The sequence below is a fragment of the Chelonoidis abingdonii genome, chromosome 3 (genome assembly GCF_003597395.2).
Source record: "Chelonoidis abingdonii isolate Lonesome George chromosome 3, CheloAbing_2.0, whole genome shotgun sequence".
NCBI lineage: Eukaryota > Metazoa > Chordata > Testudines > Testudinidae > Chelonoidis > Chelonoidis abingdonii.
Genome location: NC_133771.1, coordinates 92,893,635 through 92,916,866, shown reverse-complemented (window position 1 = coordinate 92,916,866; position 23,232 = coordinate 92,893,635). Strand labels below are relative to the sequence as shown.

Sequence of the window (23,232 nt, the reverse complement as noted above, 5' to 3'; positions counted from 1 at the left end):
GGACTCCAAGTGCTGCTCCCACCCCATGCGCCAGCTCCACACTTCCAATTGGCTGGGAAACACAGCCAATGGGAACTGCAGGGGCAGCACCCACCATGCAAAGCTGCCTGGCCGCCCCTACACCTAGGAGTCAAGGGACATGTTGACACTGCCAGAGAGCCTCCCGAGGTAAGCGCCGCCCGGAGTCCACACCCTAACCCCCTCCCCCAGCCTAGAGCCCCCTCCCACACCCAAACTCCCTCCCAGAACCCACACCCTGCACCCCGTCCCACATCCCAACCCTCTGCCCCAGCCCTGAGTCCCCTCCCACACCCTGACCCCCTCATTTCTGGGTTCATCCCAGAACCCACACCTCCAGCCCAGAGCCCATACCACCTCCCACACCGCACACCCCCACCTCAGCCTGGAGCCCCCTCCCACACTTCAAACCCCTCTGCTCCACTCCCCAGCACAGAGCCCCCACCTGCACCCAAAACCCTTCATCTCTAGCCCCACCCCAGAGCTCGCACCCCAACTCCCTGATCCTGCCGAGAGCCCCCTTCCAAACCTTGAACCCCTCATTTCTGGCCCCACCCCAGAGCCCAAACCTGCAGCCAGAGCCCAAACCCTCAGCTGAAGCCCTCACCCCCTCTTGTACCCAACCCATTGCCCCAGCCCAGTAAAAATGAACAAGTGAGAGTAGGGAAGAGCGAATGAGAGAGGGAAGGGGAGATGGAGTTAGTGGGGGGCAGGGCCTCAGATAAGGAGTGGGGCAGGAGTGGGGCAAGGGTGTTCGATTTTGTGCGATTAAAAAGTTGGCCACCTAGACTCAGCTAAGTGCTGCCCTTTAGCCTGGGTATATTGTAAAGTTACATTGTAGCCCTTAACATCTCTGGTTCAGTTTTCCAACCTTTAAAATGGAGATAATAGCATATACCTGTCTCTTTGGGGTATTAATGAGGTTTTGATCATTTTTCTAATACACTTTAATCTCAAAATTATCTGTAAAAGGGAAAAGTCCCACTAACTTTCTGTGGATGAATTTTCAGTCTTCAGTCATCCTTTTTGCCCCTAAGGTCCAGCAAATGCAGGGAGATGTTGCAACTGAAAGTTTTCTTTAGAGGCAATTTTCATAAAAGCAGAGTTTGATGCATCTGCTTGCTGGACTCTGTGGGCTGTGTGCCATAGTCAATTTTAATTGAAAACAACTCTGAAACCTTTAATTGAAAACGTATGCTTCAAACTGAGGGACACTCAACTGATTTTTGGCAGAAGGTCCCCAGTAGCCAAATGGCGATTTGTAATGAAACTAAAGATTATTTATTTATTTATTTATTTATTTATTTTGCAGGGGTGTGGGGGAGTGCAGAGAGAGAACCAAAGATATGAGTAAAATTTTTGAAAGTGCCTAAGTGACTTAGGAGACAAAGTCCCAGTTTCAAAAGTGGCACAGGGACTAAGGCATTAAGGAGATTTTGACTCCTGAATGTCTACAGAAAAATGGGATCATAGAATCATAGAAGTGTAGGACTGGAAGGGACGTCAAGAAGTCATCTAGTCCAGTCCCCTACGCTCAAGGCAGGACTATGTAATAACTAGACCTTTCCTGACAGGTGTTTGTCTAATCCGCTCTTAAAAACCTCGAATGACAGAGATTTCACAACCTCCAAAGGCAATTTATTCCAATGCTTAACTACCTTGACAGTTAGCAAGTTTTTCTTGATGTTCAACCTAAACCTCCCTTGCTGCAATTTAAGCCCATTGCTTCTTGCCCAGGATGAAGCACTTTTGAAATTTTTACTCCTAGTGAATAATACTTTGCTGAGTATCCATTTCTGTATATGTTAAATGCTAAAAGAGAATCTGTTTGATGTAAAAAAAACAACCTTGAAGACAAAATTAATACATTTTTCTTATTAAGTGTTTATTCTTGATATCCTTAATCAGTCTTTAGGCAACCTCTCTCCCATTCCCTGGAGCTCAGAGTAAACATTGAAGGACTGGATCTATAGTTGTAAAGGTTTATGTTTACTGTGTGCTTTCTAGAAGTCATTACGCTCAATACAGGGACAGCTGGATGAAATTTAATGTCTTGTTATATATGGGAGGTCAGACTAGGTGATTTAATGGTCCATTCTGGTCTTAACCCCTGTGGATTTTATAACTTCCAAGGAATGGCGACTTTTTCAAAGATTAACACATTCTATATCAACCATTCTGGGTTAAATAATTGTAATCTAAAATTAGTGTAGTAAGACAAAATTCATTAATATGTACCTGAATTTCTGGAAGTCTCTGTGCTTCTCCTACTTGTTAGAAAGTGAAGGAGCTCATCGACATTTCCTGTCAAAACACAGATATGGTGTTTGGATGACAAATCAGTGCTTAGACTTATTTGAAAAAGCACCTAAGTACATGCATGTGCTTAAATCCCATTTACTTCAATGAGACTTAAGCACATGTTTAAAGTTAAGTGCTTTCTTGAACAGGGATGCTTTCCTGAATCAGGGCAATAGCCCCAAAATTGATTTCTTTAAGGTACACATGCATTCCTTGCTTCCTCCACAAGTCTTCTAGGTGTAGGGTGACCAGATGCCCGATTTTATAGGGACAGTCCCAATTTTTGGGTCTTTTTCTTATATAGGTGCCTATTACCTCCTACAGCTGTCCCGATTTTTCCCACTGGCTGTCTGGTCACCCTATCTAGGTGGTCCAAAGACCATGTGAGCCATCCATTATTTTCCTCACAGAACATCCAAAGCACAAAAGCCCACATTTGCTGGAGGTTTGACTGAAGATCTGTTTCAATAGGGATTTATCACATAAGCACAAGCTTTAGGGCTGTACTCTGTAGTGCTTACTTATGCAGAACTCATGTTGGTAACAGCTGAATTTTGCTTGAGTGAAAACTGACTAGAACTGGATGAACTATTTTCAGCAAATAATTTATTCAATGAATTTAAGCCCTTTTTCAATTCAAGAATTATCCACTAGGAGACTTCAATTTGCATGAATTTGTTAACTGAAATTATTCCATGAATAGTTTATACAAATATATTTCAACTTGTGAATTTCTCACAAACTGTTAACCATGACTATTCCTTCACTTATTCATGGTTTGCTGTTCACAAGGTGAGATTTGTCACCTAAGGAACATCATATTGATTCCACATCCTGATTGGAGGAGTCTCAAATCCCAGAAGAGCCTTGTAAAGAGATGCTCAGATACTAAAGTGATGGAAGCCATATCTGAACCTAGAAAGCTACAGGCAGAAACTTTCAGTACTAATATAAAGTATCCCAATGTTTTCTATTACCAGGAACAGACTGGTACATAAAAAATTAATTGTATGAATGTTTGTGGAAAGCAAATAAAAGGCAAGTGTCAAACTGAACTTGCAGTTGTTACCTGAATATTTGTTCATGAATAATTTTATGCAATATTGAGCTGACTCTGTGACCGAATAAGGACTGAAGGATTTGGCTTATGATGTGCAGCAATTATTTTTTACACTATGTATTTTATAGGACCGAATTCTTTGGTGGTGTACATAGTTTGTTAAAACTTTATTTAAGCCGCGCCCATTTGCTACCACAGAGAAGTTGGCTCATGGGCTCTCTAGCACTGAGTAGATAAGGAGAATGGCCTGATATATGATAACATGCATAACAGAATTGCTTTAGCTTTTTTTCCTAAAAGCTGCTGCCTCCATAGTCTGTGCTGCTAATTGTTACTAATGGCCCATATCAGGATCTTCACACAAGATGAGGATAATCAGTCTCATTAACACCAACAACTAACACTAATCCTACAGGTTTCAGTGTTAGTCTGTATCAACCCGTTTTTTAACTATTTCCTACAATTGCTTGAAGTCACAAACTTCTCCACAAAAAAACCCAAACAGATATTAGTACTAGATCTTACATGTGTATTATACTCTTGGATATTGTAGGGGAAAAGGAACTAAAATGTGAATGCAGAATAGAAATTTCCTTACCTTGATCACAGTGAATATATTTACTGAAAACAGAACAGAGGAGTGGAGGAAATTTACCTGTTAAGAGTCTGATTTAAAAACAGTTCATCTGTGCAGAAATATGATCTCTTTCTTGATTGAGGAGATTGATGGTAAGGTGCTACATGAAAGCCTGCCAGTCACCCAAGGGAAAAGAGCTTGATGGCTGCTTTGCATTCAGTTTTTACAATATTTCTAAAAATTCTGGAGAAGGAAAAATGTGATTGTGACCCATGTTCTGAATTCAAAATCCTTATGAGAAATCACAGGGCTATGTGATTAATGCACTTATTATGAACCTCGGGATACCACAGTCACCTCACCAGTACTCTGACTGCTAATTCATCTCACTCCAGACTTATTCTAACTTTCCAACATTTTAGCTGCTGCAGACACTCAATAAAATCTGCCTGCCAGAAAAATATTTCTTTTCTTTCTGAATGTGGAATTTCCTCTCACCCCTTCAGTTTTCCACTGGACCAAGGCCAACTACAGACAATATTTTACATTCCTGCACCAATGACATGTTTAAGTCCCAACATCTCAGAACCCTCCGGAAGCAGAAATGGGAGCTTTCTACCTTTACAAAGGAAGGATTCCCAGACTTCCAATGAGAGAAAAAATAACAACAATGCATTATTTAAATTAAATAACCACCTTATGATATTTTCTTTATTGAAATGATATGGCATGCTATATGTTGTATACAAAAAACTATTGTATTTGTTGACATTGAACAAATCATCTAATCAAAATCTATGTTGATTTCTTTATAGTGTTGGGGCCTGATCCAAAGCCCACTGAAGTCAATTGAAAGATTCCCATTGACTCCAGTGAAGTTTGGATTAGGAGTCTGAAGCACAGAAGAACTTTCTTTCCACCTCTCTTGAGCAAGCATATAGTTGGTAATGATGGTGTGCCGTGACAGTTTTAGTATGGCATGATGCAACAACTCATTTACATGCCATAGGCAGTCCAAAATGGCATCCTCCATTGCAGCATGACCGCACATATATGGTATGTGCAAGGTCAAGCTGTGCAGAGGATGCCATTTTGGGGCTGGACCGGAATCATCTCAGAGGTTGGGTTTGGGCTGCCAGTTGAATGATGCACAGCTGGTTGGGCATGCAATGTGTGCATTGCACTCATAGATGGCATGCCACTGATTGGGAGAGAAAGAAAGAATGGAGAAAGAGAGGCCACTATATTTACAAATATAAAGATTAAAACTGTTAAAATTAAATCACATTAGCAAAATATTTAAAAAGGCTGAACATGGCTATTAGCTATACTATTTCCTGCCCATCTACAAAGTCCAGCATTGTCTCTCTTTCCTCACTGATGTCTTTCTTGCCATCTTCGACCAGTCTATGAAGGGTGCTGTAGTGCTGCTCACTGCTGTTGAAAGAGTAGAGTTGAGAAGCGTCTTCCCAGGCCCGGAAGGTTGGCATGGGAAAGGCGTCCGGTTCTTTGTTCTCAAAAAAGCTCGTCAGGTTTCGTTCACTGAGTTTGGTAGCATATATCTGGAAAAGTTGTTCCAATTGTTCTCTCTCCTTCTCTATGTAGATCCTCCAGAACTTCATTTGGAGGTGGCTGATTTTAGATTGGCACCTGGCACAACAGGTGGTTAACAGAGACAAAAGAGCTGTAGTGACTATGATGCACCATCCTAGAACCTGGAAAAGAAAATAAACAGGCCATGCACTTCAAAGAAACCTGAATCTAAATTGCACTTAGATCAGGAATAACTGACACAGTCACAGTTCTTTGTGTTGAGGATACAGTATTCTTTTCCCAGCCACAGAGTGGATCTCTTAGCCACAGTGTAGACCAATATTGCACATTTCTTTTTATTCCTTTTGTACCCAAAACTCCCACTGATGTCAACAGGAGTTCTGTATTTGGAGAAAAAACAATAAAATATGCGATAAGTGAGGATCAAGAATATTGAATATGCTACATTTTGTATTTTACCACAGATCTGTGTGGTTTTTAAATTTATTATTATTTATTTGTATTACTGTTGTGCCTAGAGATCCGTACTGAGACAAGGGTTTCATTGAGAAAAGTGCAATACATGGACATAGTAAGAGACAGTCCTTGCCTCAAACAACTTACAATCTAAATAGAGAAGACAAATAAAGGGTGAGAGAAAGGAACTATTTTACCAGTGGGAAACTGACACACAGAACTATTAAGTGACTTGTCAACAATTACAGGAAGTGAATCCAGATCATCCAAGTCCACTGCCTTAACCACAAGACCATCCTGTGTCTTTTATAGTTTTCTTAATTGACTGGTAGAAAACCCAAGAAAAGTCAAAATGATCAGTCAAAGCATTTAAAAAATGCACAGCATTATTTTAAAAATTAAGCTTCCCTCCAGCAGGAATGGTGTCTTACTTATATAAATCCGTCTCACCAATTAGGGTAGAGAAGATGATATCAAAGTCTCAGCTGCGCAGATTTCATCACAGAAATATATGGGTTTATAATATGTTTGAAATTGCTCAGTATATTTCCTCACACCAAGGAAAATGTATGTAGGTAGAAGAGGGTAAATTAGCACTACAGCTGGGTGGGTAACCACTTTCCTGTCCCACGAGAATTTTTGACATTTCAAAAAGTGTTCCCATCCTGAATTGGGATGGAAAGTCAAAAGCATAAAAATTTTCACACATCAATAATACGGAGGAAAAAAAGTGTGTATCAGTTTAATCAAAATGTTTTATTTCAATTTGTAATGAACTTTTTTAGTATAAGTTAACTAACATTTCAAATCAAAAGCCATTTCAAACAAAAAACCTGAAACTTCCTTCTAAAAATGTCAAAACATCCTGTTTTGACAATTTTACAGCTTTTGTTGCCAACATTTTTTATATTGGGAGATTTGTAGAAACCAATCCTTTCTTGTGGGATTTCAGCCAGCACCTCACAGGTCAGTGCTCTAACCACCAGCCCCACACAAACATACACCAGCTTTTTCAAATTGAAATGCTCAGTTGACAGAATTCCATTGTGCAAAGATGTGTATTTTCATAAATTTGAAGACCTCAAATGTTGCTGTAAAACGGAATTATCATTCTCCAGAAAGCTCTAATAGTGATGATATGGAGATCTGCAATCTGTCATGTAAAAATAATTACCAGGTAAAACCTGTATTTACCTGAGAGAAATATATAAACAATTTGCTCACAGAAATGTGTGAAACAGAGACTCATACAATCACAGAATATCAGGGTTGGAAGGGTGAGGTCATCTAGTCCAGCCTCCTGCTCAAAGCAGGACCAGCCAGGGCTTTGTCAAGCCTGACCTTAAAAACCTCTAAGGAAGGAGATTCCACCACCTCTCTAGGTAACCCATTCCAGTGCTTCACCACCTTCCTAGTGAAAAAGTTTTTCCTAATATCCAACCCAAACGTCCCACACTGCAACTTGAGACCATTAAAACAAGGTTACTCACCTTTGTCAGCAGGAAATATACTTGATTAAGATGGAATGGTTGAGACAACCTTCGAGGAAGGGGTGTGGTCCAGAGCTGCACCTATCTTTGTGAAAGATGGTGTAAGGTGGTCTACCGACCACGCACGGGAGCTCAGAACGCGCTGGCAGAAGGGTGTAGTTACCAGGAAGGACGTCTTCCATGCAGATATAGTAAGGAGCAGTTTGCTAACGGCTCAAAAGGTGGCCCATGAGTCTAAGAGTACCAGGTCAGATTCCCACGTAGGGAGGAGGCTTAACCGGAGGTGAGAGTCTCTCCAATCCTTTAAGAGACCTGGAAAGATGGGGTGGAATAAGGTGGATAGTACCGGGACTCTCCAGGATGGAAGGTGGAGATTGCGCTAGCATGGACCCTAATGGAAAGAGAGGCTAAGGCCCTGGCCCTTGAGAATAGAGCAAGTAGACCAGGACTACAGAGCTGAATGGCAGTCGGGACCATGGACTCCGTGCACACCAGAATAGAATCGTTGTCGACTTTGCGAGATAAGTGGCGCCGTACCAGGGTTTCCTGCTACTAAAATGGACTTGTTGGACTCGCGGAGCACTGGCGCTCCAGAACTCGTTCAAACCAGACAGGAGCCACGCCGTCAGGTGTAGGGATGGGAGGTCCTGGGTGATGAGAAGCCCTGCCGAGTCCGTGTTATGAGGCTCCGGTGTAGAGTTGTAGTGATATTTGAGGCGCCAGGACAGGTCGAGCAGCATGATGTACCAATACTTCTCGCATGCCGGACGCGTCGGATCAGCTTGGCCTTGTCCCTGCCGTACGTTGGCAGCGACCCTGTGGACTACTGGGAACGGTTTGAAACGCATACCGAGGAGACCCTCTCGTCCATCGGATGAAGGCGTCCGAGAGGAGCTCCGGGGAGCGATCCCTGCAGGAGCAAACATTCTGACACTTCCTGTTTCTCTCTTGGAGGCGAATAGTCTATCTGGAGAAGCCCCACTCCATAAAACAGAAAACAGGAAGTCCGGCACGATGGACCATTATTGTCAGGAACGAATCGGCTAAGGCGGTCCGGCTAGGTGTTCCGACCACCGGGAGGAAGGGCTATCAAGTCGATCGACTGGGCTATACAAAAGTCCCACAGTTTCAGAGCCTTTGGCAAAGGGGAGAAGATCGTGTTCCTCCTTGCTTGTTTAATAATACATGGCCGTTGTGTGTCCGGAAAAGGCAACACAACGGCCCTGTACTGCTCGCGAAATGTGGCATCCAAGCGGACCCCCATCAGCTCGTGGAACATTTGATGTGGTGGAGTTCTGGCAAGGACCAAAGACTTTGGGTCTGCAGATGCCGAGGCTGCGCCCCACCCAAAGAGGAAGCATCCATGTCAGGGATAGCGAGGGTGAGCGGATGAAACGGCCGACTGGCGCACACTAGGCGGGGTCAGCCACCATGAGGGAGCCCAAGTAGTGTAGATGGTACTGAAAACTATCATGTCCAGGGGCATCCCTGCTGCCGAAAGACATGAGGCGAGCCAGAGTTGCAGAGGCTGGACCATGCGTAGTCTCGTATGCTTCGTCACAAAGGTGCACTGCACCATGTGACTGATGGAGGCTCGAGGACGGTGCGGGCAGTGGAGTGGGAAGGCATGGAGCCCCTGAACGAGAGAAAACTATGCTTTGAACCGTTGGGACGGCAAGCTGGCTGTTGCCGATTCGAGTCTACAGCAAGTGCTCCTATAAATTCCTAATTTCCTGCGTTGGAGCAGGATGGATTTGTCCGAGATTTGTATGATAATCTAGACGATAGAGAAACAGATCTTTGATGAACTGTACATGCTCGGTAACCTGAGCCTCGGAAGCCCCTCGAACAGCCAGTCGTCGAGGTAGGGAAGACATGAATGTGACGACGACGGAGGTAGGTCCGTGACTTACTGCCCCATACACTTGGTTAAAAATCGAGGGGCCGAGGAGAGGCGAAGGGCAGAACTGCAACTGGTATGACGACGGATTTCACTACGCAAACAAGAAACCTCCTGTGCGCGGGTAGAATCGCCGATCTGAAAATATCGTCTTCATTGTCGAGACAGCAGTACCAATCTCCGGGATCGAGGGAAGGAATGATGTTCCCCAGTATACCATGCGGAACTGAGCTTCCTGATCTGCTTGTCAGAGCTCGCAGGTCTAAGATGGGGGGAGCCGCCTTTCGCTTGGGAGTCGGAAGTATCCTGGAATTAGAACCCTCCCTGCCTTCTCCCCCCCAAAAAATGGCCTCTGGGAACCTTCCTACTATGCTCCAATGCGAGGAGCTTTGAAAACTTCCTGTTAGGAGAGTTTCTCGTGAGAGGGGTCCCTGAAGGGGACGAGGAGGAGGATGGAGGCTAGGGTCCCGAAAGAAACCTGAGACTAGCCACTTTTTACCCTGTGCTGAGACCCACGGCGATGTAGCTGGGAGAGGCAGGAGGAAAGCGGACGAGGACAGCTGTGTGGGAATGTGCATACTGAGCGAGGACTCGATCTCTGGGTAGAAATGTCGGGCTATAATGAGTGCTCTTACGAGCGCACCTTCCAAAGCTAGGTTTCGGTCCCGCTGGTGTTTGGCGGACCGGAGTTGGTTACCCCTTGAGGGCCAGACTGGCATCTACGAAGGTCCTGCCTCTGCGCTGGAGAAGTCCTGTCTCGGCGAGGTGGGGGTAGAACCGTCGGGGCTGGGGACAGAAGGGCCGCTTTTGAGTCTGGCGGCGTGTGCATTCCAGGAAGCCGCATTATCACGCGATTGTCTTTTAAGACTTTGGAGCGAGGTCTGTCTTCTGAGAGAAGAGACCTCTGGCCGTCAAAGGGTAGGTCCTGTATCGTGTACTGGACCCTCCTTCCCGGCGGTAAGCCGGAACTTGGCAGCCACGCGAAATATGCCTCACAGCGACCCCGTGAATGCAAGAGTTCTAGCTGCGGAGTCTGCTGGCATCTATAAGAGGCCTGAAGGAAGGTCCGCGCACCTTTTTACCACTCCTGCAGGAGCGCCGACGAATCTTGGCGGGAGTCCTAAGAGATGGGGGGTCAGTAAATTTCCCACTAACCTCCAAGTGTTAAAATGTACAGCTCAGTAGGGCTGTTGATTGGCGACTCGAGCTGGAGCCCCAGCAGAGTAAATTTCCTGCCCAGGAGGTCCTGCGCCTTGCCTCTCTAAGACTTGGGCGGCAGGGGCTTGTTGGCGCATTGCCGCTCTCGCTTTTTGACTGATTGACCCCAACGAGCAAGGCGAGGGTGAACATAGCAGGTATTATCATACCCTGTGGACGGGACCATGTATTTGCCTCAACCCCTTTTGCATGTGGTGGCACAAAGCGGTCCGCCAGATTGTATCGGCTGTGCTGGATGTACGAATGAAGGGAGCGCTAACCGCGGGTTGGGGCTCCGCCGAGAGGATAGTACCACCGTGTCATCACCTCGGGACTTGCCTCACTGAGGTTTTGTTCAAAGCAACTCGTCATTGAAGTCTCTGGTGAGCCCTGAGGTCGAAGGCATGTGGCCCTGATGTGGATGTCCCCACAGCTCGTCAGGGAAGAAAGGAACGAGACTCCCTGGACAAAAGGGTCTTGAAGAGACTGCTTGGTCCAGTGGGGCATTCCACGCTGGTCAGGGTGAGGCGCGTCCGGGCGGGAGCTGTTCCAGAGTGTCCGCAGGTGGTCTTGCTCACCGTGGACTCAGTGCCCCTTCGTCGGGAGGGAACTGAGTCGAGGCGGTGGCTGGTGAGCCCTCGGCTCTGGTGGGTAAGCCCACGGAGTCCAAAAAGGGCCACTGCTGAGGCTTGAAGCGTCCGAATCCCATAAGAAACGCTGAGTCGCCATGGGAGGAAACGGATGGTTGGCGGGTTGGCCCACGGCGGGCGAGAGTGGCAGATGAATCATCTCTACGGCCAGGTAAATTCCCACGTCACTGGTGCCGGGAACGATATTGGAGTCCCGCCGGTGCGTGAATGTGACAGGACCCTACTACCAAGCGCGGTGGGCGGAGATCGACCGGTGTCCTGGAGCCGCCGTGCGCGATCGCCTGCGAGACCTGCGGTGCTGGAGGTTGATCGGTCCGGGACCCTCCGTGCGAGACGGCTCCGTGACGTACGGTGCCGGAGCGTGCCTAGATCTAGACGGCGCCGGTAATGCCACGACGGCGATCGGGACGTAGGGTCCCGAGTACGTCCGGTAACCGTGAGAGGGAACGGTACGGACTGCGAGCGGCCGCGGATCCGGAGCGATTGGGAACCCGGGACTGTCTGCTGACCTCGACCTGGAATGAGTCCCACGGCCGGTGGAAGAGGTCTCACGAGAGCGGCTTGGCCAGAGATTTGGACCGCACCGGTTGGTGCCGGGGCGAGGCAGCTCAGGCCTCCGTCATCGCAATGAGGTCTCGTTGCGGCCTAGAATGTTCTCCGGGTTTGAAGGCACAATGAGCTCAACGCGGCACCACTGGGGAGCAATAGCACCGGACTCGACGGCCTTTGCGAGGCCGAATCAACGGTGCAACAGACCTCGATGCCGCTGCAGGAGTCGGTGCCCGGGCGCGTTTGTGGGCAAGCGCTCTGACTGCGGGGCTGGTGTAGTGGACGCAGGAGGCTAGCTTCTTGCCTCTCGGAGCAGCGCGAGCGGTGCCGACCAGGAGTTGTGCCGGGACTGGTAGGTGTCTTCTTGTGAGAGTGTATGATGCGGTGCCGAGGAGCCTTGTTCCCGGGTGCCGCGGGCGGTGCCGGGGCCGTTGAGTTGAGCGCTGCCTCCCCCAATGGCCCACCAACTGTTTAAGCGAATCGTCCCTCTCTTTCCGGTGCGGGCCTTTGAACGCTTACAAATCTTGCAATCTTGTTCTGTCAGTGGGATCGCCCAGAACTTCAGACAAGAATCGTGCGGGTCGCCTGTGTGCATCCGGCGATGGCAGGCCACACACAGTTTGGAAGCCCGCGCACCCAGGCATGAAGGCCCGGTACAGGGTAAGGGGACGGGCTAACCCGCGATCTCTACAACTAATTACAAACAACTAAAGATAGAAACTAACTACTAACTACTATTTAAAGTTCAACCTATATACAAATTAAGAGGAACGCACAAGTGAATGCTAGGGAGGTGGAGAACAGATAATCTGAGCTCCACAGTTCCAACGACTGACGCGGGCGGTAAGAAGGAACTGAGGAGCGGTCGGGCCGGCAAGGGTATATATTAGGCGCCATGGCGGCGCCACCCCGGGGGGCGCCCTGCCGGCCCACCGAGTGTTGCTAGGGTAAAAGTCTCTGACGAACGTGCACGCGGCACGCACACACCTACTGGAATGGATATGACCAAGCACTCGAAGAAGAATCCTTCTTCTGTCATCAGGTACCACTGAGAACAATCTAGATCCATCCTCTTTGGAACCCTCTTTCAGGTAGTTGAAAGCAGCTATCAAATCCCCTCTCATTCTTCTCTTCTGCAGACTAAATAATCCCAGTTCCCTCAGCCTCTTCTCATAAGTCATGTGTTCCAGCCCCGTAATCATTTCTGTTGCCCTCCGCTGGACTCTTTCCAATTTTTCCACATCCTTCTTGTAGTGTGGGGCCCAAAACTGGACACAGTACTCTAGATGGGGCCTCACCAATGTCATATAGAAGGGAATGATCACATCCCTCGATGAACCAGAATGCTGATGAACCATTTGTTCTTTTATTGACTAAAAATTTTGAGAGAGGTGTTTAAAGAACAGCCTCATTATGCTTATTTTCAAATCATGGTTGTACTAGCTGGCGGAATTTGTGACATGAACTTTTCCCCATATAATCCATCCTTTTAGCACTTCAGTGCTCCCCTCTGACACGGAGAACTCTGTGGTTCTATGATCTAGCTTTTCATGCACAGTTAGCTAGCCAGATGAATTTCACTGTTTCCCACATACTCAACTTAAGACCAATAGACACACATCCAAGCTTTTAATTCTAATTTTCTGGACACTGATTTTTGTGAACAATAAGATATCCCCCTGCACTGTTTGTAACCCATACATTGCAGGATTCTTCCAGTGCATGAGGACCTGAAAATTAAACTGTCTCCAGCATTGGCAACTGTTATAGATTGATATGACTGTTGTATGATGATTATTTTCTGACTCTGCAGGAAATTTCTTCTGCTTGGGATGCAGTAACCTGGAATGCATCTTTCCCTCATTTCCTTTCTCTTTTTAATTTCTTTAGTTCTTTTTCGCTGAGTTTCCTTACATCACAAAGCAATGAACAAATATAAAATAGAATTGTAGGATATGAGTGAGTAATATGGCTTTACCTTTGTATGTTTTTTGTTATTTCACTGTAACTGCTATAGTTCTATTTTCCTTCATATAATAAAAACACTTCATATAAAAGTGAAACTAACTAGTCCGTTTTCATTATCCGAGGTAAGAGAAATGCAAAATGAAATAAGCCTTATAAACTGTTCACAGGAAATCAGCTGTTTAAAAATAGTTTTGGTTTTAATAATCTAAGATGCTATTTGTAACAAAGTTAAAAATCTGTAATTGATTTTTTAAAAAATCTGATAGTATTCCCCCCCCTTTTTTTTTTACTTTTTAATGACTTTTTAATTACTTCAGCCTTCTCTAGCAATGCAATACATTCTTCTCCCAAGAGTCACTCTCTTTCACTAAAGAAACAAACTTTCTGATTCCAATTTTCTTACTCACATTGATTTCAGTGATCTACTTGAGGAGTAAGACATTACTGAACTTGAGCAAGTATATAGAATCTGCCCCTCGCCAATTCTATATTGTTTTGTTGCACTGTACAGGCATTCTGATTTTAAATTACTGTGTTAGCCCTGATGTTAGGATCTCGTGCTGATATATCAAAGGAATAATACAAAACTTTATTCTAAACAACAAAGCAGTTATTCTGAATTTCTTACCTGAGACTGTGCTTGAAGTGTCAGTTTTAACTCCTTACTCTCTGAAGAGGACATGGTGGTTTTGCCACAAGCTACTTTGTTCAGCTCTTCCCAGCACCTGATAGATTTGTTACTGCAGAGCGTGTTTAAGTACCCTGGATATTTCAAGCCACTCATGGCACATTCATAAAAAGTTCCATTGAGCAAAGCCACAGAAAGCCACATCACAGGAGCTATCAGAACATTTAAGGTGATTTGTCCAAAGACATAAAAGAAACGGCAGCTGTTGCCTTTGGGGAATATTTTCCTGGGATTCAGACAGCAGCCTGTGAAAAGTTTCCACATCCTGCTATTCATGAAATACCCAATAACTAGCAACACCCAGGCTGGGGCAAAGAGAAATACCAAACCATAGATGAAGTTTTCATTGCTGCAGGGACACTTGAAAGCAATGAAGGAAAATAAGCGTTCGCTTCCCACTGTCAGTAGAGCCATAAAACTGTAACCAATGGCAGTTTTCTGATTCATAAGGAATTTCAGAAAGGTTTGGATACCGTCCATGTTTGATGTCCACAAAAGAGACAAAAAATGAGGCTTTGTTTATGGTGCAGCAGTTTATAGCAATGTATCAGGGAGGAGCTCTTGAGAAGAAAAATACCCAGCTAGAGGCTGGTTTACTGCAGCCTAGATAAAATGATGATGTCACTGTAGATCCTTCCTCACAAATATACCCATATGGGACTAGCTACTGGCAAAGCAGATTTTGCATATCTACAGTATTATTAATCTGTACTGTAATCTGCAATATAGACAATGCTCTGTTGTCAAATAAAATCACAATCTCAGTTATCATTCCTGTTCTTTGACTGTAGCTTCACATGAGAATGCAACAGAAATACATACTAGATGATCATGGGAATTCTTGAGCAATGATCATCAGTGTTTACAGAAATATACTTAAAAGTCCTGGGCCCGATTTGGATCTCACATGTATTAGCGTAAGTGAACTGTGACTCTGCTGAAGCCAATGGAGTAACCTCAGAGTAAAACCACTGTATGTGGAGGGAATCAGTGCCCCTCTATTACACTATTTGGAATCCAATATAGGCCCAGTATCAGAGGGGTAGCCATGTTAGTCTGGATCTGTAAAAGCAGCAGAGAATCCTGTGGCACCTTATAGACTAACAGACTTTTTGGAGCATGAGCTTTCGTGTGTGAATACTCACTTCGTCGGATGCATGCAGTGCTCCAAAACGTCTGTTAGTCTATAAGGTGCCACAGAATTCTCTGCTGCTAATATAGGCCCAGATTCTCTGCTGTGTCTAGCTTATGTAGGGTACAGCAGAGTGGGAAGCTGTCAGGGAGCCAGCCATAGCTCCCTGATTCTCTGCCTGGCGTCAGCCCTTACTTCTATTCTCATTGGTAAACTGAACAATAGAATGTAGCATCTAAAAGCTTCTAGCCTGTCTTACACACAAATAGTTTCAAGTGGCACATTTTTTTGTCCCTTTACAGGTTGCTTTCAAGATGTACCTTGGGGTTACCCCTAGTGTGAGCTGCAGTAACACAACAGAAAATGAATTCTTCTTAATGCTGGACAAGAACCCTTTAGTGGACTTTGTGGAGGAGCTCCCAGCAGGACGATGTTCACTTTGCTACTGTAACCTCCTGTGTGGTGTTATTAGAGGAGCCCTGGAAATGGTAAAGAACTGGACACTGAATTTTCTTATCTCTGTTATTACCTATACATATAGGAAAGTGGAACCACTGGATAAGTAAATGTAATATCACTTATAAATATTTAACCTCAGTATCAGACTTAGCAATAGCAACTCTGCACCCCACCAAATATACCAAGTGAAACTCTGCTCTCAGTTTACACTACAGTAAATTCAGAATTACTCTCTCCAAATAAATGGAGTTGCTCCATTGTTACACTGGTGTAACAGAAGAATTTGGCTCAATATAGTAACAGAAGTAAGTTATGGTAAAGCAAAGAACATTATATATTTTATTTTCAAATCTCAGCTTTTATAAAAGCTGCAACAGAACAAGTCATAACTCACATCATTTTGAACTTGCAGGGCCAAATTCAACTCTGGTATTACTTTACTGAAGACAGTAGAATTGCACCAAGGATGCATTTTGTCCACAATCTTCTTTCCTACAAACAATATCTAATTTGACACATAATATATGTTTCCTAGGTACTATAAGAATACAGTTTCATGTACAGGGCTGTAAATCAATGTCAAGATTCTGATATCATTTTATAAGGGTATTAACGGAAGTGTTATCATCTCACTATGGGGGGGAAATTTGAGATCACAATATGAAACTCATTTGTTTTATGTTTCATGTCCTCAGAAAAAAGCAAAACACCATTCTGACATTAAGCACTACTAATCAAAATACTGGCTTATTGTTAGCAGAATGAAATTTGTATACATGCTTCAATTCATAAGAAGGATATATTTTTAACTCAGATATGATGTGCAGTTCTTAAGGTTCTTTATAGAATTCCTCTATAGTGAAACTTGAGAAAGAGGCCCCTCTTGTGGTGGGAATAAACAGCTGGATGAACTAAATGGAGAAAAGGAAGAAAAATTACTTTAAATGAAGTGACTGGGCCTGTTTCTCTCCAGGTTCACTTAGCAGCAGAAGTTACCTTCGTTCAAGACAGACTGAAGGGTGATGATGTGACGGAAATAGGAATTACATTTTCAAAGAAGCTCGAAGACAAAAAGCACAAAAGACAGAAGTGAAGCTGATAGAAGGAATCCTCTCTAACTTACAATTTGCCCATTTTTACCTATTTAGAAAGAAAATCCACACGGTGGCAATGGCTTCATTGATTCAGGTATAGTTACATTTTAGGAGTGGTAAAGACAGTCGGAGCATATACTCAGGGCCGGTGAAAGGAAGTTTCGCTCCCTAGGCGAAACTTCCACCTTGCCCCCCTCACCCAGCTAACCCCACGCCCCCTCAAGGCAGCTAACTCAACATCCAACCCGGGAATCCCCACCACAGCAGCTACCCCCCCCATTGCGATAGCTAACCCATCTCCCCCTCATCCCCCCATGGCAACTAACCCNCTCCTCCACTGAGCACGCCGGCGCTGCTCTAATTCTCCTCCCCGCCCAGGCTTGTGGCGCTGATTGGAGGAGACTTAGAGCTGGGCTGTGTGCTCAGCGGAGGAGGCAGAGTGGAGGTGAGCTGGGGCTGGGAGCTGTTCCCCTGTGTGCCCTCCCACCCCATTACTGCAGGTAGCCCTCCCCGTGCACCCCCCTCCCCACCTCACCTCTACTCCACCTCCTTGCCTGAGGGGACTTTTAGGTGCCCTCAACCACTAGGCACCCTAGGCGGCTGCCTAGTTTGCCTAAATGGTTGCACCGGCCCTGCATATACTCAAAATGTACTGTCACCACCTCGCAGAATTCAGCATACATTCTTAAAAAGGACTAGTCCTTTACTCCTTTCACAGGGAAAATCCCACTGATTTCATCAGAAGTTTTACCTGAGTAACAAGTGTGTGACTGGGCCCCAAATCTCCATCCTAATTCCTGTTCTTTTTCATTAGAAATGTGATTGTATTTTCCAGTTTGCTCATTAGTGATGCTTCAGGGACATAAAGAACTGTGCTTGTACTGATATGCTTTTCATTCTAGCCCTTATGATTGTGAACAAGAAATTGTTTTGCTATAAATTGTGCAGTTTCTTATTCCAATGCATCTTCCTTTGTTTCACTTGTGAGTATGGTTTTTCCTTCATTTTGCCCAATCTGCTCCTACTGAAATCAAACAGAGATGTGATTCCACTGGGATCAGGTTTTCTGTAGGTAAACATGACAACGTGCAGTTTTGTTCAGGTACATATAGCAGACCTAGAGAATTTTTCTAAATAATGGAATATGGATGCTGTTTGAGACTAAGCACCTTGTGCAGCTTTAACTTGCGTGTTCTTCTTGAGACTATATAAATTGTTAGCAAACTGAAAAAGCTTGATGTATTCTAATGCACAGTCATCTTAAATATGAGCTTCACCCAAGCAAACTGTAATAAAAAATAAAAACACTATTGTGCCACCAATTCTTCTCTGTTGAGGTACTTACATGGCCCCCATCACCTCAGTTTCTGAGCACCTCGCAATCATTACTTGATTTAATCCTCACAAAATCCTAGTGAGGTGTGGAGGTAGTGGAAATTGAGGCACAGAGTAAATTAAGTGTTTTACCAAAGTAACACAGGAAATCTGTGGCAGAGCTTGGAATTTAGCCAAGGTTTTGAGTCCTGGTCCATTGGCCTACCCACTAGATCATCCTTTCTTAGCCTCCCCCTAGGAGCCAAAATTCCCTATTTTTATTACAATGCAAAATAATCAATATTAATCAATCAATACAAATGCTGCCCATAGTAAACATATGACCCTGTTACTGAAACACTTGTCCTTCATCTCCCTTTCCCACCTTCTTCTGTCTGTTAGGTTCCAATCCTTCAATGTGATGTGAATGGGTTGATCTCTGTGTTTGTGCAGGGCCCTGGACTTAAGTGGCAGGGACTATTGGTGACATCCTGACCACATTAAAGTCAATGGGAGTTTTGCGACTGACTTAAACGGGGCCAAGATTTCACGCCATGTCACCAAATCTTCTAAAATTGTTAGAAATGACTGAGCTTCGTGTTTGCTGCAGGGCTCAATATAGGAAAGCAAGGAGCTTCCACTTTATGCCTTGATTCAGCAAAACACTCAATTACTAGTGAATCCCCACTGAAGTTCTTCCCCATCAACTTATTCACAGTACATTTCAAAAAGCCAGCACACACACACACACTTTAATTTCAGTTTTCATTTTTTCTCTCATTACACAGAGTATGTCCATTATGTGCTAAGGCAGGACAAAGCAAAGCACAAAAAATATTGATGCATAATTAAAAAAAGAAAAAAGTATCCATTAGTGTTCACATTTTATAAAGGATGACATTCTTCTTTGTGCTGAGGGTCAGCACAAAACCTGTACATTGATTAATTTAGTGGGACTTAAGTGGTGCAGAGCTTAGGTCTCATGTAGAGTGTGAAAAAAATATTTACAGGTTCAAAAGAGGGAGGCCATTTCCTTTAAAAATACCAGAGTATAAAAATTCAGCTAACCTCAGTCTGCCGGTTCCTCAGCCCAGTGAACTCAATGGAATATTTTCCATTGACATCAGTGGTGAAGGATCAAGCCCAATGTACACTGACTGCTCCACATTTGCAACACTTTAACTCCTTTCAAGATGTATGCAGAAGCAGACAAGGGAGTTAACAAAGGACAGCACATTCAAATTAGTAAGCGCTGGCCTCAGTACCAAGCATAATGAAGCTGAACAGTATCAAAAACTGTTTCACTGGTTTTCTTTCGGTTGCATACCCAATTCTAGGAAAGAACAATGATAGAATTTCATTTATGAAAAACAGTAACATTAAGGGTGTATTTGTTTGGTTTAAATAACATGAGCACAGTAGACACATATGAGAGAAGAGGGAACATCCCTTGGAAAGCTATTTGGTTAGTCTGTGTAGGACAATGGACCTCATGGAACTGTACTGAGTCCTGGGTTGTGCTATTAGAGCTCAGAAGACATTTGCCTTCTTGCCTGAGGAGGTGCTATAGAAGTTTGGTGGGAGAGAGAAATTATGGCAGAAAACAGGTCATTACCAGGAAAACAGAAATGAAGACTGAAAAGTGAAAAATGTAGTGAATATTAAATTATAATGTTAATGAAAGCTGACATTAGCTAAACTGTTTCTCCTTCACCTAAGTTTACCATTGTATCTTGCGCCTCATTGGAATCATATTCTTTCATGCTGTCTTCCACTAGTTTATGAAGTGTGCTGAAGATCTTCTGGTTAATGTTGAAAGAGTCCAAAGCAGAAGCTTCTTCCCAGGCCCGGAAACTTGGCATGGGAAAGGATTCCAGTTTCTCGTTCTCAAAAAAGCTTTTCAGATTTCGTTCGCTCAATTTGGTGGCATAGTCCTCAAAATATTTTTCAAATTGTTCCTTCTCCTTCTCAGTGTAGATCTTCCAAAACCTCTTTTGGAGATGGCTGGTATTAGATTGGCAGTGACCATAACAAGTGATCAACAAAGACAGAAAAGCAGCAGAAACTATCACACACCATCCTACGACCTGTTAAAGAAAGGATAATTTGGTATCAAAGAACAAATAAAAAGCTATAATAAAAAAGCTGATCGCAAACTCAAATTAGATTGAGAAGAACTAGTGTTATTCTGGTTCTTACTGTTGCACTGAGACTGTGTTCTTTAAATGCTCAATATAAAAACCTTGAAAAGTGGTAATAAAATACAAGATTTTGAAAATAAAGTGATCCACCAAGTGTCAATTCTATTCACAAGCAGAGGTCCTGAATTCGTAAGGACCATCAGTAGAGTCAGAGATTAAATTGGATATCATTTTCAGGATCATATGATCTACACAGCTATGTAAAAATTATTTTTCTCTATACCGTACCTTTACATTTTAAACAGCTCTAACCAAAAATTAAGTCTCAGCACTTTAAACATAGGGATTATGGACTTGATCCACAGCCCACGGAAGTCAATAGAAAGACTCCCATTGACTTTAATGGGCTTTGGATCAGGCCCGAATAGTATAAATCCAGAATACATGTAATAAATCTTACTGTCTGAAGTATTAATGAATTCTTATGACACATTATTATATATATTTAGAATGATTATTGTATGTACACATGAACTAACGGAATGTTTGTCTACATTACTAAATGGTTGAAAGTGAAATGTGCAATTTAAAATAATTGCTGGGGTACTTTATATCTTGCTATTAAAAAAAAGAGAAAGTCTAAATGAGGCCTATTCAAAGGAATAAGCCCTCTAGCAAGGTACAAATATGTTTTTCTTCCTAATTTTAAACTCAATAAAGCTTTATTCCAAAAGAATTGTCTCCAGATATTTAACATTGTTGTTCTACTGTTGCCTTCAGGCTTGGAAAAATCCTGGGGGCTGTACACTTTGGAGGAGCCTTGTTGTATTATGAACTACCCTAAAAATGACCAACCACTGTCCCAAAACCCTTCAAGATGAACAGAAGGGTTAGGCTTAGGCTTAGGCTTTTCCCTTACCAATCCTCGAAACCCTGCCTACCATTCATATACTTTGATTAAACCTTTTGCTCAGCCCTCTTCCCAAAAACGTCAGGCAACCTGAATTCTCTAGCCACATTGCTAAAATTCTCCCATCTCCCTCTGTTGGCAAATATCCTATCAAGCCCTTCTGAGCTGCCAAACCCTTCCACACCTTGGTGTGCTATGCTGCTTACAGAAATCTGCCTGAGGCGCTGGATATTTCACTTCTCTGACATGCTGGATATTTCACTTCTCTGACACTCCCACAAAACGCAGTCTGAATCTTGCTTGCATTGCAATGAAATATGCATTTGATATTTTTTAAAATTATAGTTAAACTCTGGACACTTGATTTTAGGGCCTCATGATAAAAAAAAAGGATAACACAAAGCATGATTGAATTAAAATGATATCTTACCTGAGATTCCGCTTGAAGTGTTAGTAGGATCTCCTCAGTCTCCCAAGAGGACAGGGAAGTTTGGCCACATGCTACTTTAGGAAGCTCTTCCAAGCACTTGTTGGATTTATTGTGGCAAAGCACCTCCAGGTACTTCAGATTTTTTGAGCCACTCATGGCACATTCATAAAAAGTCCCATTGAGCAAAACCACAGAAAGCCACATCACAGGGGCTACAAAAGCCTTTAAGGTGATCTGGCCGAAAGCATGAAAAAAATGGCAGCTCTTCCCCTTGGGAAATAGTTTCCTGGGATTCACACAACAGCCTGTGAAGAGCTGCCAGGTACCGCCGTTCAATGCAAACCCAACCAATAGTAGTACCAAGGCTGGGACAAAGAGATACACCAGCCCATACGTGTAGTTTTTGTTGCTGCAAGGACATTTAAATGCAGAAAGAGAAAACAAATGCTCACTTCCCACTGTTAGCAGTCCCATCAAACTGTAACCAATTGCTTTCTTTTGGCTACTGAGGAATTTGAAAACTGTTTGGGAGATACACATGTTTGAACTGATGAACCCCACAAAACAGGAGAAAAGTGAGGTATTATCAGTGGGACAAGTGCTATTTCTAGCACTTGTTTGGGTGGAGCTTTTTATTAAGGAAAAAAACAAGTCTCTCTGGTTTGGGGCAGCTCAGATGAAGTGAACAGTCATTCGTCATCATTAATAAATCTTGCTTCAAATGGCACACATACAGCAGCAAATGGCACACATACAGCAGGCCTTTCCTTTTGTCAGTGGGCAAGCAGACCAATCCTGCACCAGGCTCAGTTTTGTCCTGTGCAATTTATAGTTGCCCACTAGTTCTGGCTATTTCCTTTGGATCACACTGAGCAATGTGAGCCTTAGTGTCTACAGAGAAGTTATATTAGCCAGAGAATTTTTTTCTCATTTAAAATAGCTATGAAATAATAAATAATGATTAAGAGAAAACCTGGTAGTTGAAATTACCCCTTCTGCAATGGATTCTGCTGCTCACCACTCGTTGCCCCTCCTCGTAGCCCCAATCAGCCCATTGCCTCAGTCACTTGCTCTGCAGCGTCTCTCTCACTAGTCAGGAGCTGCAGTGTCTCTGCTTTCTGGCTTAACCCTCTGGCCACGTCACAATCATCCTCCGCTTCCAGGGTCTCATCAGAAGCTCTTTCCACAAAGTCTCAGGCAGACTCCATATCCATGCACTAACTCTGCCACTCCTGCAGTGGCTCATAGGGGAACCTAGACCCAACTTCTACTCTGGGTTCTGTAGATTGCCACGTATTTGCAGGGGCAAAAAAAAAATGCAGGCCTGTTATTTACCAGGCTGCA

General features: G+C 43.9%; 3 protein-coding genes across 4 annotated transcripts in view; 1 reads left to right on the top strand and 2 right to left on the bottom strand.

Annotated features, from left to right (window-relative positions):
• The window catches only part of TRAPPC3L (trafficking protein particle complex subunit 3L), a 47,907-nt gene extending 30,709 nt beyond the window's left edge, over positions 1-17,198 (top strand). For both annotated transcript variants that reach the window (XM_032779525.2, XM_032779513.2), the window contains 2 exons: positions 15,843-16,028; positions 16,973-17,198. In XM_032779525.2, the coding sequence (XP_032635416.1) occupies positions 15,843-16,028; positions 16,973-17,092 (306 nt within the window). In that variant the 3' untranslated portion in view covers positions 17,093-17,198. The remainder of the gene's footprint in view (positions 1-15,842; positions 16,029-16,972) is intronic.
• LOC116824300 (calcium homeostasis modulator protein 5-like) lies at positions 4,626-14,911 on the bottom strand. The gene is made up of 2 exons (XM_032779500.2): positions 14,349-14,911; positions 4,626-5,671 (listed from the first exon to the last, which is right to left on the bottom strand). Exons 1-2 carry the CDS (start codon positions 14,886-14,888, stop codon positions 5,282-5,284), a joined length of 930 nt encoding a protein of 309 aa, XP_032635391.1. The 5' UTR covers positions 14,889-14,911; the 3' UTR covers positions 4,626-5,281.
• Positions 17,199-17,733: 535 nt separating the features above from the next.
• On the bottom strand, positions 17,734-22,428 carry LOC116824311 (calcium homeostasis modulator protein 5-like). Its single transcript, XM_032779502.1, has 2 exons — positions 21,889-22,428; positions 17,734-20,494 (listed from the first exon to the last, which is right to left on the bottom strand). The coding sequence occupies exons 1-2, from the start codon at positions 22,426-22,428 to the stop codon at positions 20,102-20,104; spliced, it is 933 nt and encodes a 310-aa protein (XP_032635393.1). The 3' UTR covers positions 17,734-20,101.
• Between the last annotated feature and the right edge of the window lie 804 nt (positions 22,429-23,232).

What these genes read in the sequence shown, in the direction of transcription:
- LOC116824300 (XM_032779500.2), bottom strand. Translation starts at nt 14,888, where the DNA reads ATGGACGGTATCCAAACCTTTCTGAAATTCCTTATGAATCAGAAAACT. An exon ending in CACTTCAAGCACAGTCTCAG is followed by an intron (nt 5,672 to 14,348) that starts GTAAGAAATTCA and finishes TTTCTTTTCCAG; the next exon opens with GTTCTAGGATGGTGCATCAT.
- LOC116824311 (XM_032779502.1), bottom strand. Translation starts at nt 22,428, where the DNA reads ATGTGTATCTCCCAAACAGTTTTCAAATTCCTCAGTAGCCAAAAGAAA. An exon ending in CACTTCAAGCGGAATCTCAG is followed by an intron (nt 20,495 to 21,888) that starts GTAAGATATCAT and finishes TTTCTTTAACAG; the next exon opens with GTCGTAGGATGGTGTGTGAT.